The sequence below is a fragment of the Equus przewalskii genome, chromosome 24, assembly GCF_037783145.1.
Source record: "Equus przewalskii isolate Varuska chromosome 24, EquPr2, whole genome shotgun sequence".
In the NCBI taxonomy this organism is placed as follows: Eukaryota; Metazoa; Chordata; class Mammalia; order Perissodactyla; family Equidae; genus Equus; species Equus przewalskii.
Genome location: NC_091854.1, coordinates 22905327 through 22926581, shown reverse-complemented (window position 1 = coordinate 22926581; position 21255 = coordinate 22905327). Strand labels below are relative to the sequence as shown.

General features: G+C 39.7%; 1 protein-coding gene across 6 annotated transcripts in view; it reads right to left on the bottom strand.

Annotated features, from left to right (window-relative positions):
• ERICH3 (glutamate rich 3) overlaps positions 1 to 21255 on the bottom strand; it is a 104164-nt gene continuing 82909 nt past the window's right edge. For all 6 annotated transcript variants that reach the window (XM_008525040.2, XM_070592125.1, XM_070592126.1 and 3 more), the window contains 4 exons: positions 19874 to 20323; positions 8784 to 8909; positions 2997 to 5407; positions 1 to 2306 (listed from right to left, as the gene is read on the bottom strand). In XM_008525040.2, coding sequence (XP_008523262.2) covers positions 3015 to 5407; positions 8784 to 8909; positions 19874 to 20323 — 2969 coding nt within the window. In that variant the 3' untranslated portion in view covers positions 1 to 2306; positions 2997 to 3014. The remainder of the gene's footprint in view (positions 2307 to 2996; positions 5408 to 8783; positions 8910 to 19873; positions 20324 to 21255) is intronic.

Here is a 21255-nt window from a genome sequence, read left to right as displayed (position 1 = left end):
TTATCTGTAAACATATGGTTTATTTATGCCTTTAATAATGAACTTAGGGAAAAAATCAGTTCAATTGAACATAGAAATAATTTTATCAACGTGGTATTTGCAGAGAAAGAATTCACTTCATCAAAATATCACAACACTGAATTTCACAGTTAAACCCACATGCAGATTGTAGAATTATGTTACAGAATGTTTTGACGGAATGTGTTACATATAAAAATAATCCAATGCAATTTCCATTTAGCACATCGTACAAATCTCATTCTTCAATGGAATTAACGAGTTTACAATCTTGCCCATAAGGTGCTATGTATTCAAAGTGCTCTGTAGCATTGAGACTGAGATCAGTGAAAAAATACTGTAGAGCTCCACAGTAATGCAGCTCAGTAATAAACAAAATTGGATACAATGTAGACGAAATCTGTAAAACCTCAGACAGACAATAGCATCTATGATGTGCATGAGTGATGCTCATCCTCAATAGGGGCTGGGGCTGAAGGACTTCATGTACACATCATCATAGTCGTAATAAAAATGAGTTTAAAGTTGAATTCATCACTTTTATAGTGAGTACCCTTTCCCAGAGAAAGAAAGAAACGTAGACAGAAAAAGAGAGAGAGAGAGATGTAGAGAAACAAAGAGAGAAAGTTCACAATGCTTCTGCAACCCATTTTCCAACTGAGACTAATCCTCAGTACAATCAGTAGTTCATGACAGCAGTTTGCAGACTTCAGTGTACATCAGAATTACCTGGAGGGCTTGTTAAAACACTAATTGCTAGGCGCTTCCCACATGGCTTCCAATTTAATAGGCATGAGATGAGGGCAAGAATTCGTATTTGGAACAGTTCCAGGTGATGCTGATATTCTGATCAAGGGACCATATTTTGAGAGCAACTAGTCCATTATATCTTTGATCATTGAATGACTCCTTCATTTATTAGAACGAAACACACCTATAAAGAGAATATGCCTGGTCCCTAGGGACATAGGGCAGCCAGCATGGATCATATGATGATTTACGGCAGCAGTTCTCAATTTTGGCTACACAGTAGAATCAACTAAAGAATTAAAAATAAAAAATACTGACACCTACATCCATCTACAACTGATTAAATCTGAATCTCTGGGGTGGGGCCAGGGGTTGACTCATTCATGAAAGCGCCCCATGAAAGTCTAATGTGTAGTGTGGCTGGAGAACCACTACAATAGGAAATTTTCTTTCACCTGCTCACATGAAGAAAGGATGGCCAAACATGTGTGCCTTTTGGAGGACTGGTGTGAACGAAGATGTCTTCATGGAAATCAAAATCTCCAGGAGGCACACTGATGCACAACTATCTCTAGTAATATCAGGGAGTAATTTAGAAAGCCAGGTGACTTGATTTACAATGCACTGCAAGGTCAGTTCACAGGTTTGAAATAACCTAACTCAGGAAGGTGAGCTGCACACTAATTCAATCCAAGTTTCTTTTCCATTGAATGACATCAAGCGAAGAGTCTAGAGTCTAGAATGTTGGTATTTGTACTGAGGTGCAACGTTTACCTGCTATAATTATTGTTACTCATTTCACTCAGCTAAATTATTCACTACTTCAATTTAAATTTGAGCAGCCCTGTAAATAAGGCCCCCAGGGACAAAATGCCACATGCATGCACCACTCTACCTCAGAAAGCAAAACTACAGAAACATACACAAAAAAGGGCATTTTGAAATAAGATTTCTGCTTTAAATTATGCTTCTGGCATAAATAGAAAGAATGGACATTTCTAAGTGTAAGTGAATACACATGCCATGGAATCCTGTCCTGGAAGGGCTGACAGGTCTGGAGCCAACTGTAGAACTGAATGTACATGGAAGGACCCTTACGGCGCATCTTCACAGAGCAAGTCATTAAAGCCTCAAGCCAAAGACTTTAAATAAAACTCTCGTGTATGAAACTGGGAGTAATACTTGATTACAAATAAAGAGGAATTTAAACAAACCCCAGACATCAGGACTGGGCCTTTCCAGTGATCTTTGGTAAAAGTCAAACAGTTGAAAACTAGTCATTTGATTTGAACATAGACACATTAGCTAACAGCCTCACAGTCCTCCCTTAGGAAGCACTGCCCTCAGGAGGTCCTACGGATCTAGTCAGCTATTCTCCGGGTGTGCACTGAGCTGCCCACCAGCACTGACAACTGGGAACCAGCTCCACCAAGCACAGTGACTAACAACAAACCAGATAAAGTCTAAAGTCCTGGTGAGATGCTTGGGTGAATCTTTCTCCACTCTTTACATCTTCCGGAAGACATCTTTAAAACATCCTGAAAAATAATAAAAATGATAGGAGAACTATGAATATAATCACTCAGGATAGTAGGAACTGGGCTCAAAGGATCTGAGGGCATCAAGGAAAGAGCAGGAAAACAAGGAAACGCTAAAAATAATTTTGGCCTTTGGTTACAATCTTCAATATTTTACATGTATACATATATTTTTATAAATTTTTAATATTTTGATATATCATATATTTATGCTATATATCCATATATATATATTCAACTTCACAAAACTACAGGAAGGAAGGCGTAGAGCCCATTTAAAAACAAATAATCTCAGCCATCCTTTTAAACACTAAAAGAGAAATGAATTCTGGAACAGAGTTTGATTCCTTCCTTCTGTGGTGGGTCCCTGTGGCACGTTCTCTCTGTATTTCATCTTTGGGGCCATGGAGGAGAGGTACGGGGCTCCCTATTCCAGAGAGCTGTGCTTGCAAAGACAGAGACGGTGACTCAGAGTTGCAAAGGGGATAGAGGTGGGTGGTGGGTCGCTGCATGTGCTCTGGGCCCACCTCCATGTTACTGGCTGTGTCCTGATGGGCTTGGGGCTAAGCAGCACAGAACTGAAGCCTGTGTGTCTGCAGGGACTGATAAAGAGATGAGCCATCCCAAAGGGGAGGGGACTCTAGGTGGGGTATCTGTTTAGTCTTGCAAACAGATCAGGCTTAAACTCACCATCTGTCACCAGGTCTCTTAGGCCCTCCTGCTGTTCAGGGAAATGTCTGTATCGCTTTCTCTTTGCACTGTCTGCTCTTGCTTCTCTTGGATTCCAGTGCAATCAGGCTTTACAGGAAGTGTTTCCCCATCCAGCAGACTCTCTCTCCTCAGCTCTGGCTCTCTCTCTTGGGATAATTCTAGTCTGAATCCTTCAGCTGTGCCCCACTCCTGCCTCCCACCACAGCTCCCCGCACCAGGCTCCTTCCCCGCTGACTCTGCCCGCTGAGTGGTTTCAGCTTCCCTGTCCTCTTGATCCTGCCCTGGCTGCGGGGCCTTCCCTTCTAGATCTGAGCGTCCCCCTAGAGCCCCCACCCCCACCTCTGGTGCCCAAGTCACTGGCACCTTCTCCACCACTGGCACCTCCTCCCTGCTCAGCTCTATTTCCTCTGCCACCACCTTCTCTGCAGCTGCCGTTTTTCCTAGGAACTCATCTGCTTGGTGGCAAGTTTCCTCACCAGCAACATCTAAAAAGGAGGCGGCTTTCTCTGCTTCTGTTTTCCCCTCAGCTGTCTTCAAATCTGCCAACACCTCACTCTTCTCTGCGGCTCCTCCTCCTTGGTGGAGAGCTTCCTCAGCCACAGCCACTCCTCCTCGCAAGCTCCTGTCCCCCTCTGTGGCCCTGTTCCTCATCACTCCTGTCCCTAGTGTGCACTTTTTATCCACCTCTTCCTCTGGGTCCTCAACCATCACTTCCACACTCAACTTTCCTGCCATCATGGAGTCACCTTCAGGAACATCTTCTTGGGTCATTGTCATGACCCCCACTCCCTCTGGCCCTTGTAAAGGCTCTTTGTTTTCTCTCCCCTCCCATCCTGCAAGGCCATCTTGACCTTTGGCTGCCCACTCCATGGCCTCGCCTGTGGCTGTCATCCTGGCCTCAGGGGCCTGTGCCTCTCCTGCTAGCTCACTCTCAGGAGCTCCTAACATGCCCTCTCCCTCTGGTCCAGGCCCTTCGTCCTGCTCTGAGGAAACTCTGTTCTCCTTCTCTGGGGGAACCATGTTCTCCCTGCCGAGCAGCTCTGCTCTGCCTTCCTGCTCCCTGTCTCCACCGTCTCTCAGTCTTTCCCCTCCTCCCTCTTTCCTCAGAGCTGTTATATCTTCCAGTGACTTTTCAAATCCAGGTGCTGCTTCAAACATGGTCACCTGTCCCTCTTTCAGTGAATCTTCTCCTTGAGGCCCTGTGTCTTCAATCAATTTAGATGTCCCCACCAGTGCTTCATTCTCAGCATCACATTCCATTTCATTTTGGGGGGCTTGTGTCTCTTCCTCAGGTCTTCCTTCCCTCACAGTTTCCCTCTCTCCCCCTTTACACTTTTGCTCTTCATCCTGAAAGGCATTTGCCCTTGTCACCTCTTCTCTCTCAGATTCAGTTTCCCCCAGAGTTGTTTTCGGCCTCTCAGCTTTCCTCGTCTCTGTTGCTGCATCTAATTCCCCAGGTAACATTTCTTTCCTATCATTTTCCCTATTAGATTCTGCCTCACTCTCAACCTTCTCCCTTTCCACGTCTTCCTCACAAAGCTCTTCCAGGCTGTCTTCTGAAACCCCCATCTGGGTTGCCTGGACCTTCTCAGAAGTTGAGGGGCTCAAAGGTGTTTCTAGTTCCCTAATTGCCTTCCTCTCTTTGGCTGTTTCCTCTCTCCTGAGTACTGCCTCTTCTGACCCATCCTCTCTCTCAGATGCAGTGTGTTCCACGGGCCCCATGTCCTCTAGGTCTGTGAATGCTTCCTCTTCACTGTCCTCCACATGTGGCTTTTCAGGCCCTGCCTCGCTCACAGCTGCCCCTCTCTCAGACTCTCCCTTCTCTGGAGTCACCGCTTCTCTCAGGGCTGCTGCCTCCGGAATGTGCTCAAAGGTCAGAGCTGCTGCCTTGCTTGCAAGCACCACCTTCTCCAAACCCTGTTCCTCTTCAGGAGTTGCCTTCTCTGTCTGCAGCACTGTTTGCGTCAAGGCCTGCTCTTCAGGAGCCTGGTCTTCATTCAAACCTCCCGAGTGTCTTACTGCTTCTTTTCCCATGGGGTTTAACCCCTCTTTATCCAGCCTTTTATCCCCTTCTACTGCTACCTCTGCCCCACTGGCTATGCCCTGAGGGATCTCTCTTTCCTCTGTAAACTGCCCTACTATTGCTGACTGCTCTGCTTCGGGCTTCCACCGGTCCAAGGGGACCTCGGCGGCCCCTGCTTCTTCCCTCAGTGCTACGTCCCCCTTCTCCTCTATGATGTCAGCATCCCTGCCCCGGGGAACTTCGTCTTCCTCCACCGCTTCTGTCTTCTCCAGTGTAGACATTTCCGATACAGCTTGCTTTGATTCCTTGTTTGAGTCGAATGCTGGACTTTCCTCCATCATTACCATCATTAAATTCCCATTCGGTGCTATACAAATAAGGTTAGAAAATAAGGTTACTTTAATCAAAGAGCACAAGGGAGGAGATATTACATATAATCTTGTATAATATGAGACATTGATATATATCAAGGGTTTTCCATGATGAAAAGAAATGCTATCAAATTTAATGGACACATTGATATTAAAGGAAAATTGAGCATCAGAAATGTTGAAAACAAACAAAAATTCCTTATCTTGGAATAGCAAAATTTCTCGTTCTCTCACTCACACATGCACGTTCACACACACACACATACCCCCTTCCTACTTTCATTTGAAATATTAGGACTTGCAGAAAAATTATGCAATAAGAAAAGCAATGAGTATTTTATTTTCTTAGAAAAACCATCATTCCCTATAGCATCATCTTACGCCTGTCCTGGGCTTATGTTTCTTATACTCATGTGGGCATTAGCAACACAATCATAATACAGTGTGAGCTGATCATTATACAATACATTACTCTCATATATTAAAGCTACTCTATTTAGATTTAGTCATCAAATAACACTGTAGCTCAAGGTAAGACTTTTTACTAAAGATACCAATTTGTATTACAGGTCAGGATACCTCCCATCTATGTTCAGAAACTGATTTGCCTTTGGCAAAACAGGATCACAGAGCAAGACAGAACTTTGTAGTCTGGGACAATTTTCAACATAAATAACCTTCTTGAAGTATTTCATAAGTTCTCATCCATAATTCCCTGGCAAATTTGGGTGTACTAGCTATCATACTTCTATAAATATAACTTCAATGTATTTCTTAAAAGGCTTCAAATGGATTTCTTATTATTTACCAAATACATGTATTTTTGTTGGAATGATTCGTGCAAAATAAATAAAGGCATGTCATTCCAAATACACAAAGCATTTAAATTTTCCAAATGCAGGATAATTCTTAGGGAGAGAGGAGCTTCTAAAATGGTCTTCTTCATAATTTCCATCAATCTAATCTTATTCATTTATAGAAGACACTGGACCAGATACTATAAAAGAAGTTATCATACCAAGGTGTCAGCCTTCAAATTATGTAAACTTATGAAGTAGGCAAAGGTGTCTTCCTCATTTTTTTTACTCACTTGCCTTTTTTACTTGCTAGCCATCACACCCCATCCCATCACCCACAGTCTACCAGAAACCTAAAGCCCTAATCTTACTCACTTCTCTCCTATTCTGCTACCTCATTCAAGACTGTCTTATCACTCCATTTCCTCTCCCAATAAAAAACATGGCTATCCTTTGTTGCATTCCCTTGGTCTCTTGCCAGCTATTACAATAAACCATTTTGAGGCAAGCCAATAATAGCAGATATTACATTTCCCTTAAAAATGTATTTGGAAGGTAAGTTTTAATATCTTCTTTCAAAGGAGTAAGATAGAAATTTCAGGTCTATCAGTGGGTTTGGTGCTGACTTTCATTGGTGGCCATCAGCATATCACAGCAGTTATTTCCTAAATTGTACCTAGAAGCTCCCAGAGGGAAATGTAGAACTGAATGTTCACTCAGAGGACATGCAGCCCACACACCTGGGAGATTATGGTCCATTGTATTTCATTACAGATTATTACTGGGTTTAAAACAAAGTTAAATGGAAACAATGAGAAACAACAGTGCGTGTCAAGTCTCTTTAATAGTATATCTGTTGCTAATCAAATTCCTGCATGAAAGTATATTTAAAAATCAGTTATGAAAAACTGTAATAAAGTCCTCTATCTTGCTAAGCTGGCCTCTAAATTTATAGATTAATTAAAGAACATTTAGGAAAACAGAGGAATAAAATTGCCTCGCCATTATATAATAATATACTATGCTTAAATTCTAGGAAAGAAAGTGCTAATGGCATCCAGCTGAGCTATTATATGAACACACACACACACACACACCCCATAGGGGCGTCAGGACATCCCTGAAGCAAGTCAGAAAGAGTAATTAAAGCCCTTCTAAGAAATATCAGTGTAAATACATGACTTAGGGTTTTTGATGGTAACCTCATTGGCTTTTGAAAAAAATAATGAATATGAGAGCAAGCAATATTCACAAACAGGAGCAATTTGATTTAGTGGAATGAGTGTGTGCTTGTGAGTCAGACAGACCTGGGTGAGAATGCCAGCTCTGCCACTTACTATCTGGATGAACTTGGGAAAGAACACCTCTCTAAGCCTTCATTCTCTTAGCCATCAAATGGGAACAGAATCCTTGTGATAGAAAATGGTAAAATGCTCAGCACGGTGCCTGGAACACAGAAAGCCCTAACCAACTTTCCTTCCACTCTTTCCTCCCACTGCTTACAGTAGATTAGATTTTCTTGCTGAAATAGGAGTTGATGGATAACAACTCCTGTGCCTGCCTTGCAAAATGTTTGGGGAGGTGCACCAGAACTCCTATGGCTGAATGCCCATTCTAAAAGATGTGGATTCTCTAAGCTCAGGGTCCTTCTCCTGTCACTCTGCCCACTGCATGTTCAAGTGCCACCTGGCCCTCTCCACCTTGTTCAGGGGGAATTGGAGCTCACGGAGCCAATGTTAAGTGCAAATATTCTGACTGTTGCTATTTGTTGGGAGTAATAAAGTCCTTTTTCTCTGACCCAGGAATCTTGTATCTTCTGCTAGCATCCCTGAAACTGTGGCTGGGTAACTTGGCTTGAAAATGGGGTAAAATCTCAAATACCTCAGAATGCTTGATGACTATCATTGAAAATGGGAGGTGGAGTGATCCGACCGTATGATGAATAAAATGAATAACATCCCTTCCCACACACCCGCACACACAGACACAAGTATTCAAATCAGGATGTCTTTAAAATGTTACCCACTAAATATGGAGAAAGCTGATTTCAAGGACACAGCCGTTTGACCAGATGTGTAGGAGTCATGGTTTGCTGAGTCACTCTAATTGGCACTCCTGCAGCTGGAATGCTCATCACCAAGAGCCAGGTCATACTGATGGCAATGAATTCTTCCCTAATTTTAAAAAATAAGCAGCTCAGACAAATCATTGTGAAATGTGCCTTGGCTCTCCATGTCTCCAACGGGTCGGTGAGACAAATCCACCTACCTGGTCAACTAACTGGGATGTGGGCTAGGAAATAGACTGATCTGCAAATCCCTACCAATATTTTTTATTATCTGAAGTCCTTTTTTTCATTCTAGACACCAATGCATTCAAAAAAGGATAATGACATTCCTATCTGATGTCAGCTTTAAAGGTCCCCTTCAACCACCTCCTGCCACCATATTCACTAGGTGAAAAGAAAAGAAAGGTGGCAGAAGAAGGAAACAGGGATAGGAAGATGAAAGATGGGATGGGGCTGTCTTTTGCAGAGGATTCAGAAGGTCTCTCGTAGGTAATGATGTGCCCTTACCTGCACCTGTATCCATGTCTGGCCTCCTGGAGCACTTCTCCCCCTCGTCTGGGCTGCTGACACCAGACTTAGCATCATCGAGGCAGTGGCAGCCAGGCTCCACGGCTTCATCTATTATCTGTCCAACTGATTGGAGACCATATAAAATATCAAAAGGTATAAAAACAGTCATGGGAACATTGCTGAGCTGTTTCACATTTCGGCAAGTGGAGTTAATTTAAAAGCATTCACATTAAAATGTGACCATGTTTTAAAAATCTATGAAGATTAAACAGCTTCCAAGCTATGATTTCAAAAAGAAAAGACAATAGATCATGAAGCAAAGGAATCCATGCAAAGAAATACTTGCATCAATAAAAAACAACAGCCAGAAGCAGTGACAGATTTGCCAAATGCACATGCAATGAAATGATTGAAAATGCAGTTTAGTTGCCTTTTCCTTTCTAGAAACATGTGTCATAGCTTTTATGACACTAATCATCACTGCTCTTTTAAATTGCTAAAACTACCAGAGCTGAGTCCACTACGAGCATCTCATCCATTAGTAGATTTTAGTGATTTGACCCCAATACTCACTCCATGTGGACACAGCAAAAAAGCTATCGCATGATTCCTACAAATTTGACAGTAAAACCTGTTGCGTGAATTGCATTATTTGCAGCTGATTACTAGCATGGAGCTTCAGGATCACGAAGACCTAAGTTCAGGGCCCAGATTTCATACTAACTGAGTCACCTTGGGCAAGTTCTTTGACCTAAACCTAAGCCTCAGTTTACTCATCTGTCAAAAAGATACATCTACTCAATGGCTATTGGGAGGATTAAATGAAGGAATTTATGTAGAGCGTGCTTATTTTCCACTCATCAGCAAGTTCCTAAGCATGTAATTAGTAATCGCTATGATGAAGATGATGAGCATTTCTATTCTAAGTATCATCACCCAACCTGGTATGCTTCTAGGGAACGCTGTAACATCAATTGAGTTTGTCTTTAGTCTCTAACACCTTCCTGTCTACATCCCTTGCCTATCATCTGATAATCCATGTTCCTAAATCCCTGACATCTACCATTATGCCACTTTCTGGTTAACAAAGGCTCACTCAAGAAAGACTAGTCCTAGATCTGCCTTCCTAGGTGAGAACATGGTTATCTCCAAAATGTCCTTTCCCCCCTCCCACTATGTCTCTCTCCCTCTTTCTCTCCTTTCCTCCTTCCCTCCCTTCCTTCCTTTCCTCTCAGATATTCTGATTCAGTTTATCCAAAGACTGTAACTATAGAAAAACAACTAGAATATGGTCTCTTGCTCACTTTAAGGTGAATTGCTAAGGCGTAATTAGTTACTTTCTGATCTCTCTCTGTGTTTGAAAACAAACAGTGAAATGCCTGCCTCATGTGGCTTTTGGGGAAAAAATGGAATGACTTAACTATATTAATCTTAAGAGGGCAAAAATGGAAATTAAGAGAGTTACATCATAGAATTCAAACGTATTCTCTTAAAAAAATTAACATCTTTTCCTCATTCATCCAATATGCCAAACAAAAAAGTTTTTACAAAAATGTAGTTTAGAGATGACATCAACTCATGACAATTACATTATAGTTGGGTTTGTTATCAAGTCAACCTTTATTTTAGGAACTTTATATACATAGTACATGTAAGTTAAATCCCATCTTACCCACTATAATAATGTTGATACCGTATAACTACAGAGTTTAAATAAAGAGTATTTTAGGTCTTTGCATATAACTCTGCTTGGTTAATTGAACAATAGAACTGTCTTAACTCAAGAATCCCTAGGACAGGGGGATGGGAGGAAGTCTGATTTCATAGCAATTACATGAAGCTTTCTTTCATTAGAACCAACAATACCTCTAGGGCTTTTTCCCAAGTAGTTGCCAGACTATAAAGAAATATGGTTTACAATAATAATAATGAGCAATAATTAAAATAAATAACTAGCAGCTATTGAACCAAAAGACTATTTTAAGAAGCCAAACAGTGCTAGCATAATCTCAAAATTACAACTCACTCAGAATTGCCAGTGAAGCTTGTAGTCCCTGTGTCTCAGGACTGTGCTGGCCACTAGCCCACGTCTGCTGCTTGCCCCTGGTGAGTTAGGCTTTGGAAGTAGATGAGAGCCTGTACAGTTAGATGGTGGCAGTTTCAGATTCAGCAAGAGTGAGATTCTGGCCTGAGCATCAAGGGCTCATCAGGTGTGAGACCAGAAAAGGCCTCACTTGGTTATTTTTTCTCAGATGCTCTTCTGAAACTGAAACTTAAAAGCAAGAACTTGGCCAGTGTCTAACCTTGACTGTTTTCAACTACTACAGTGAGGGAGGACTGTGCACGCTGAGACCCCCATGCCAGCAAGGTGACACATCACTTTGTTTCCGCTATCTGTTTAGCCCTTCATCCCCCAAGGCTCCCTCCGTTACCTCTCCATAAAGGTGACCACTGAAAGCAAAGGTAGTTGTCAGTTCTCAGAGTATTAATAGCAAAATCAAAGAGACCCATACAGAGACTTTCTTAGAAAAGCACCTTTTCCACCCAAATGATATAGGATATCATAAGATATATTTTAAAGTACCAAAATTTTTTGGATTATAATCTTAGCTTTTTTATTATGAAAATAAATACATTTTAGAATAATATGCACTGTAATTTCCCTAAATATCAAAATAGTACATATTTATTACCTAAAGCTTGAAAAGATAAAAAAGTGTAAAGAAGAAAACTAAAATTATTCTAGTTCCACCACTCAGAGAGAACTACTCGTTAACATTTTGGTGGATTTCTAAGTATTTTTTTACTCTACTCTTACTATAGACAGCATTCTGTATCCCATTTTATTCATTGAGCGATATATTGTGATGATTTCCACATATCATTAAATAAAAAAGATTCTCCATAACTGCATAGAATGTTCTAATAAGGTTTTACTAAAATTTGGTTAACCAAGTGCCTGGTATTGGATATTGAATTATTTCTATTTTTTGTGTGTGATTATAAAGCTAGTTTAAGTACTACTTACAATCATTTTTGTACTTATTTCTGACTATTCCCCTAGCATAAATTCCTGGAATTAGATTTTCTGGGTCAAAGAACATGATACTTTTAGAAGCTTTTGATATATGTTTCTAGATGTTCTTCAAAAATCTAGGTGTCAATTAACAATTTCACCTATAATGATGACAGGCCTTATGTTCCTGCACTACAGCCAACAATGCCACAATTTCCACCAATTCTTTCTACATTTGATAATTTAGTAATTAAAAAGTAGTGGCAAGGATATAGATTTCAATATTAGTAAGCAAGCTTTCTAAATTCAGCCCCTCTCCTCTGCTTGTTTTGAAACAAAACAAACTGATCCCATCTTAAAACATGCTAAGAATCCTGGGCAAGGGGCCAGCCCCATAGCCAAGTGGTTAAGTTCACGTGCTCCACTGCAGCAGCCCAGGTTTTCTCCAGTTCGAATCCTGGGCGCAGACATGGCACCTCTCATCAGGCCACGTTGAGGAGGCGTCCCACATGCCGCAACTAGAAGGACCTGCAACTAAGATATACAACTGTGTGCCAGGGGGATTTGGGGAGATAAAGCAGAAAATAAAAGACTGGCAACAGTTGTTAGCTCAGGTGCCAGTCTTTAAAAAAATAATAATAATAATAATTCTTGGCAAGTCAATATCAGAAGAAAGCTTTGCCAAGAAATTTTCATCTGAATTTTAAGAACATTTTAAGAATGTAAGGAGGCTATAAAAGCAGAGTAAAGATATACCTAAGTTTGTTCCAAGTTCCCGGTCACCTTGAAAACTAGCCCAGCTCTCAGATCATTCCTTATGTAGCCAATCAATTATCTTCCCAACAACTCCTCATGACAAAATTCATCACTAACATCATCTACCTACACAGTAAAGATGTTCCTGTGTTACCTTTGGCTTTGAAACATGGCCCATGAAAACCCAGGATTAATTACAAACTCAAGACCACAGCTGTTCAAAGATAACAGTTGCAGAAAGCTAGAGTCTATCCTCCGCACAGCAGCCAGAATAATCTTTTCAAAACTTTCCCGTCATGTCATTTGGTCAGTTGTATGACCCAATTTTTCCAATGGTTTCCTACCTCAGAATAAAATTCTCCCCCTGGCCTCATCTTCTACCACTCTCTGGCTTGTCCATTCTGCTCCTGTCACCCTGGCCTCCTTTCCGAATCCTTCATTCAGCAACTCTGCTCCCAGTTAGGGTCTTTGCAAATGCCATTCCCGCTGCTGATGACAGCGTGGCTCACGCCTGCACTTCATTCAGGTCCCTGCTCAAATGTTCCCTCACCAAAGAAGCCATCCTAAAATGTCACCCTTTCCCCAAACCATCACTCTATGCCTCACCCTAATTTATTTTTCTCCTAGCACTTAGCCCAGATAGCCCATTACATGGTTATCTTTTACTTGCTGGGCATTTCTCCCCCTAGAATAGAAACTTCATATAGGCAAGGACTTCATCATGTTCGCACCAAGAACAGTGTGTGGCATAAAGCAGATGCCCAACAAAAAGAAATCTATTGGATCCAATAATCATTCTTTCACAGTTCACTCAGAAGTTGTACTTAGACTGCAAGTCTTAGAACACAGAATTTTCTTGTTTTTTCGTCAGGACGATTCTATTCTGCCTGTGCAATGACAAAATTGCATTGTACTTTCCTCATACCATTATTTAGGTTTAAATTACCTGGCCAAGCACTAGGACTTCTCCTGAATCCCATATACAGGTTTCCCTTATCAACCAAAAGTTTGCTCACTTTAGTCACTTTACTTGTACGAAAGACCTACATTAGTACCTATTTTCACCAATCGAAAGAAATCCGAAGAGGCTGTCCGTTTTTACGAAAACAGGCAAAAAGTGAAAAATAGCTTTAGTGTTTGTTTGGCAGTGAGCCCTGCTTGAGGCAGCAGGCGCCCCGCACACCCCAAGAGCAAGAGTGGCGCTCCCAGCTCCGTCCCCGGGAACTGCACTCAGCATTTCAGCACCAAGCTTTGAACTGTGTTTGTGAGCATCTGTGCTTTATCTCGATTTATTTTGGGAGGTTATTTTGGGGGTCTGGAAACGCCCCCAAATTTTTCCCATACAAATTAATGGTAATTGCTTCTTTGCTTTACGCCGTTTCAGCTTACAAAAGATTTTATAGAAATGCTCTACTTTCGGATGGCAGGGAAAACCTGTAAAAGTATAAAATGCCTACTTCCATATACTTTTTATATTATACTTTACATCAAAATACTCTATTCTTCAATTATGTTTTTATATTCATAATGTATCCATTATATTAACTTCACAAATTAATGCACCTGAATTATTCCACCATTAGAACCTTGCAAAGATTGTGTCGCAATGCATTAAGACAGCTTAAACCAAAAATAACAAAGAAAAATAAACACATTAAAATAACATTATGCCCTATAATACTGAATTAACTCCCAAGGACACTATGTCGTTTTGGCTAGCAATTATAATCTTTACTTCATCCACTTAACTGAGGACAACGCATCTTTTACATCAATTCACCTGATTTGTTGGTAGACTGGGCAAAGCCCAATTAAGTCAGATGTATTATAAAGTAGTTAGAAGTAAAATATCATTTTATGTTATCAATCTGAAAGGTACAAAGGCACTGAATGTAGTACTTTACTAATTTAACTCCTGCTATGATCTTAAGTGAAAACAATTCAGATTAAGTTGTATTAGTTCAGACACTACAAAACATCATTAATTGTAGGTAATTTTTTAGACCAGAGACTATTCTTAACATAATCACAGTTCTTAATCCAAGTCTAATTGAAAAATGATTAATTCAGCACCATATAAATATGAGAGAATCTTTTTTTTTTTTGAGGAAGATTAACCCTGAGCTAACTTCTGCCAATCCTCCTCTTTTTGCTGAGTAAGACTGGCCCTGAGCTAACATCCATGCCCATCTTCCTCTACTTTATATGTGGGATGCCTACCACAGCACAGCAAGCCGAGTGGTGCCATGTCCGCACCCGGGATCCAAACCTGGGAACCATGGGCCACCAAGCGGAACATACACACTTAACCGCTGGGCCACCAGGCCGACACCAGAGAGAAAATCTTTTATACATTATCTCAGCCCACATTTCATTTTGACCTAAGGTTACTTAGTCCAGATCTAAGTAAAATATACACATTTCAATCTTCACCAGCGTTCTGTTCTAATTTGTATAAGCTGGTTTTGCAGCATAGTCACCTAAATGACCTTCATTTCAAGTTTATAACAGGTGCCATCCCTCTCTCCTTGAAGCATCTAACTGAAGACTCGGTTAAGAAAGAGAAACTAGCCATAACCTCTTTGCCAGACTTTAATATCAACGTAGTGAACTATGCAATCAAGACCTGCTTGGTTTTATCTGAAATTTTCTTAGAAATGTTTATTCATATAAAGGACTTTGAGAATATTTAGAACTTCTTTTAGTCTGTTACTTTAAATATTTACAAATTTATTGCATTATTTCCTTGTGTATATATTTAAAAGGTCATAGGTTTTGAGGGGTAAGCCAAATTATACATACGATAAAGTACAAAAGAAACTATAAAAAAGTTGAATTTGATTTCCGATTTTCCTCTACTCAAATCTACTCCAATTCCAGAAACTGATATGAATTAGCATATATAAATTTCACAATTATATTTTCTCATTCTAATTGATTTAGCTTTATGTCGATGAACAGTTCAGTGAAAAGTTGAGAACCACAAAGAGCACGGTATGGCAGGAAGAACACCGAGTTATAAACCAGATGTGAATTCTAATCCTCGTTCTGCCACTTTCCAGTTGTCAGTCATTTTGTTTTCCTTCTCTATGTTTAAGTCGAATTCAGTGATCTTAAATTTTTCTTCTAGCTCTGGTGTTCTATAATTCTAAGTTCAAGATAAGCTCAGCCTGGCACTTACCTCCAAAAAAATAAATTAAAAATTAAAAACATCAGCACCCAACTGTTATAATCCACTCATGCTCAGGTTTTGAAGGCATTAGTCCTTCGACAGCATCTGAATATTTCACATAGTCTTTGTTTTGTTTTATCTATTAATGTCTTATTTTCTAGTGCACATTATACTCTCTAGGCCTCCATAACCCAGAAATTTTCTTTTTTTCTATAAGATGGGCCAGAGAACGAAACTAGGATTTCTTGCACAGAAAGCAAGATGTTTTTAAGAAAATTTGCCAAGTTATAAAATACTAAGGCAATATAATGGAATAATATGTACAATAAATAGGAATAAAGTACAGTTATGTGTGCTGATATGAAAAGATATTCAAGATACTGTTAAGTGAAAAAAGGAAGTTGCAAAACAAAATGTATCATATGTTTCCATCTGTATATAATAATATATGCATGTACATAATACATCAATACATTTATATATATATATACACATATAAAAATTCCTGGAATCATGTACAAAAAACGTGTTATCCACAATTCTCTCTATGTCTCAGGAAAAAGAGTAGAGACTGGACAAGGAAGAATTCAGCTCTCATTTTATTCTCATCCGTTCTGCGTTGTTTAAACTTTTCAATCAATTTTTTGTAAGAAAAAACATGTATCAAAAACCTTAAAATGTCTATAAACTTTGCTCCAGAAATTATACTTCTAGGAACCTAGCCTAAGAAAGTAATTATAAATTTGAAATTACCTTAGGTAATAAGATACTAAAGTATTAATAATAGTGAAAGTAGGAAAAAATATAATATCCAATAATAAGGAAATGGTTAAATTATGAGAAAACCACAGAATAGAATAATTCACAGACATTAAATATGTTCATAAAGATTACATAACAACATAAAAATGCTTATAGTATAACATTAAGAATAAAAAGCAGAATATAACATTTTATAAAAAGATGACAAAAAATATGACACCTTTGTAAACTAAGTTTATAAATAAAAAGCCTGACCCAATAAGGCAAAGATTTTTTTGTGTGTGATAAATCTATGGGTAATTTTTTTAAACTGCTTTTCTCTATTTTCTCTTCTTTCTTTATTTTTTTGAGGAAGGTTAGCCCCAAGCTAATACCTGCTGCCAATCCTCTTTTTTTTTTCTTTTTTCTGTGGCCAATCTTTTTTTGTTCTTCTTCTTCTCCCCAAAGCCCCCCACTACATAGTTATATATTCTAGTTGTAGGTCCTTCTGGTTGTATTATGTAGGATGCCACCTCAGCATGGCTTGATGAGCAGTCCCGTGTCTGCGCCCCAGGATCTGAACCAGCAAAATCCTGGGCCACTGAAGTGAAGCATGAAAACTTAACCACTCAGCCACGGGGTTGGGCCCCAAACCTCCTCTTTTTGCTGAGGAAGATTGGCCCTGAGCCAAGATCCGTGCCCATCTTCCTCTGCTTTATATGTGGGATGCCTGCCACAGCATGGCTTGATAAGCGACATGCAGGTCCACACCCAGGATCCAAACCAGCAAACCCCAGGCTGCTGAAGTGGAGCACACAAACTTAACTGCTACACCGCTGGGACAGCCCCTACTTTTCTCTATTTTCTAAATGTTATTTCATGTATTTCATAAGCTCCTAATGAAAAATAAACATTGATAAAGAGACTTGGTACATATATTAGAGTGTAAGAAAGATAAATAGTCACAAACCTTGCCATCTAGTGTTGAACCTGCCTTAATAAAAAGATAATAACAAAATGCCTTAAAATTATAGATGTTATCAAGTCAAGAAAACAGGTTTCCCAATGTTTTTGAGAAAAATAATAAACCAACACACTTTTCATTTCACAAATCCAGAAAAAAACACTATCTTCCAGTGACATGACCCTAGTCCAACACCTCTGCTTCTGTCCATCGCCTAATTACAGCCTACATTTTGTGCATCTTACTTTATAAAAAGATGTCTAATTACATAAGTCCAAGTAAACAATCTAGTTTTCTGAAGTGGAAATAAAAGGAATAATAATAATGATGTCAGTATTACTATTGACCTTTAACATCTCTACCTTTTGTGATCAACGGTTGCCAAATGGTACAAATTTTCTAGGTTATACATTATATACACCAGAATGGAGCAATGAAATCTAAGATCAAAGATTTGAATTGTTTTATACACATTTTAACAAGAATCTTGACTCATAGGTGGGAAAATCTTTTTGAAAATGTGAAGGGTCTTTGCATTATAATTCTAGGGCGGGATTGGCAAACTTTTTCTATAAAGGGCCAGAGAGTACATTGTTAGGGCTTCGTGGGCCATAGGATCTCTGTTGCAACTACTCAGTTCTGCCCTTGTAGTGCACAAAGCAGCCACTAATAAGATGTAAATGAATAAGCATGGCTCTGTTCCCAAAAAACCTTTATTTTCTGACATCTAAATTTGAATTTAATATAATTTTCACATGTCAACACATACTATTCTTCTTCTGATTTTTTCCAACCATTTAAAAATAAAAGAAAACAAATTCTTAACTTACAGGCAACACAAAAAGAAAGGTTGAGGGCCAGATTTTGCCCATGGGCTGAAGTTTGTCAAACTGTTCGTTCTAGTGTGATTTTTGATAACTTATTCAAAGGCCATATTCCCTGCTACACCTCACTGTCTGGAATGCTTTCATCTTTCTCCACCCTGCCTTCAAAATCTTACCTAACTTTTAAAGTCTTCCTCAAACACCTCCTTCATAAACATTTTCAGGGTGTCCTTAACCAAATGTGACTTCTCTTCCTTTGAAACTCCACAGCCTTTGTACCTTGTCTGGTTTTATGTATGACTATGGGTTTTGTCCAGTTATTGGTGTGCCAAGCCTTCCCCTTAATATTTTATGAGAACAACCCTCTCTTACACATTTCTTATTGGCCACGGTGCCCTGCACATAGTAGAAGGTTAATAGCAATGGTTGGATCGAAAGCTAACTATTCAACATCCTCAATTCCTAAATTCAGGCCCCAGTAGTTTATTAACAGTTTGTAAGGTCCTAAAAGAAATATTATAGACATTTGTTAAAGTATTCATAAGTTTTAAATACAGATGGATTCTAGTAATGTTAAAATGTAAAAACATATTTTATCTTGGAATCAAGTAGAATGCTTGGCATGTTGGCACGGGAGACAGATGAGAGAGCAGGGAAAGGACTGAGGCATGAGTTACAGGGCACAGGGTGCTGTGTGAGAGTCAAGTATCTGGCAGGCACAATTTGCTGCCCACAGGATACAAATCAGTCCTTTACCTGCCCTCTAAAGTCAAGAAAAGTGTCAGACCTCCCACGTGTCTAGGGTACTGGGGCCTGATTGCCCTGGGACACTTCTCACTCCTCCGCGTCAAACGGGATGGTCCTACACACCCAGGCACCACCTGGACGAGGAAGTTACGTGGTTTCAGAGAAGAGCTCAAAGTAAAGTTTGGAATTTTCTATGAAATTTTTATATTTTTATCTAAATCTAAATTCCTATTAGACAGATATAATAGGGAATCTTTAGAAAATTTGAAATCACTCTGCCTGTATTTAGATCCTAGGAATCCTTATTAGCTGTGGAATCCCTGACAATTTACTTAACCTCTCCAAGCCATGATTTTGTCAGCAGTAAAAAAGAGAAATTATCATAGAACCTAATTCATGGGGATATTGGGCTGTTGTGAGAATTGGATGAGTTAATGTCTGTAAGTGTTTAGAACTGGCACATAGTAAGCGCTATCAGTGTTAGCTATGTATATAGAAGTGCATATATAGCTAAAAACAAATAGCATTACTAGTATTAAATAACCTCTAAAAAGCCACACATACCCTTGCCTTCAGACACATATTGTGTTTTATTTGATTCTTGAGATAGAATTACCATAGGAAGGAATTTACAGAAAATAGGAAACAGGCCATATAAGAATTTCAAGTAATTTTTAAAATGCAATAGAAAGAAAACAGGAAGCTGAAAATACATGTATGATTGTGTGACAAAGAGAGAAATAGGAAAAAAATTGAATCCCTCTGGCATTATCACAATAGTATTTCTCAAGCTTTGGCAGAATGCAGTGACCAAAATCAGCTTCCATGCATGAGGACAATGGCAGTCAACTCACTGACCATACTTACCACCTTGCTCCACCCTACGGGCACCTGCCTTTTTGTCCTTTGCCTTATCCGTGCTTCCTTCCCAAAGCTTACTCTTATCCTTTTCCTTTTCTTCCTTGGAAACATGTTCCCTGGATTCCTCAGATGAGCCCTCTGCAATCTCTGGGGTTTCTTTCTTCGTTTCTTCTTCAAGAACATTCTCCAAGCTTTCCTCTATCGGCAGAGGCTTGGTCTCCACATCTGCTTTTATCATTTCTTGGTCTTCAGTGTCAATTTCTAGGGGATCCTCAATTGGAAGGTGGGGTTTTCCTGGCTCATCGTTTTCATTCAGGTCCTGTGAAGATGAACTTCTGGCACTTTCATTTGGACTGTTTTCCGTGTGGATTTCCCTGTCCCCCAGTGCAGATTCATCTTCACTGCAACTAGAATACGAGTGACTTCTGGATGAGGTTGATGAAGCAGTTTTTATATCTACAAGAAATAAAAATGATGACATCACTGTTTTTCCATAAAGCAATTTATTTAACTGTGAGAATTATGTTAGTAATGAATCATACTGAAATTTTTAACATAACTTAGATTTGATATCCTTTCCCCATCTATTCTAGATAATTGTCATCTTGAAGAAAAACCTTTGTAATCTATGAATCTATAGAAGTCTTCAACAGGAAATCGCCTTTAACTGAAAACCAACTGTATCTTTTTTATTGGTTGAAAGCCGTTTTATTGGGATACCTTTGTAAGCACCTATTTTGTTATAGAAGAAATTGACTAATCTTTTGCTTGTTCAGCAAGAGCCCTTATTTAATTACTGCCTTGGATAGCCACAGTATTCTCTGTGCATCAATTTTAAATTTTTATCAATTGTAATATCCACCATACTAGTATACCCTGGTAGCTGGGTATGGTAAGAAGGTCTGTGCATTTGCACAATACCTGGACACTTAATAAATATTTTAAAGTGATGCTTGTGTACGTGTCTGTGTGGAGAAGGAGATATTGTCTTATTTCAGGTTCCCTTGAAGCAGATGCTGAGATGAGGATTCATGTGGAAGTGACGTATTAAGGATATGCTCCAGGAGAAACTCTTAAGAGTGTAGGAGAAGCAGGGCAGAGAAGGGAAGAAGTCAATCAAGGGACCAATTTCAAGCAACATCTCAACCTCAGCTGGATCCCATGGGGCCCTCTGAAGTCTAAATGACGTTAGAATTTTCCTCCCTGGAGGGAGGAGTTGAACTTTCCTACTCTGCTCCATCAGACATGGCTGCGGGCCACCCTAGGGGACATAACTCCCTGGCACTTCCAGGCACTTTGTGCCTGAGGGTGAAGTAACTCTGGTAGCCCAGGGTTGTCCTCTGAAGACAGCAGACGGTATGGAAGCTGGGAGGTGGGCACACAGAATC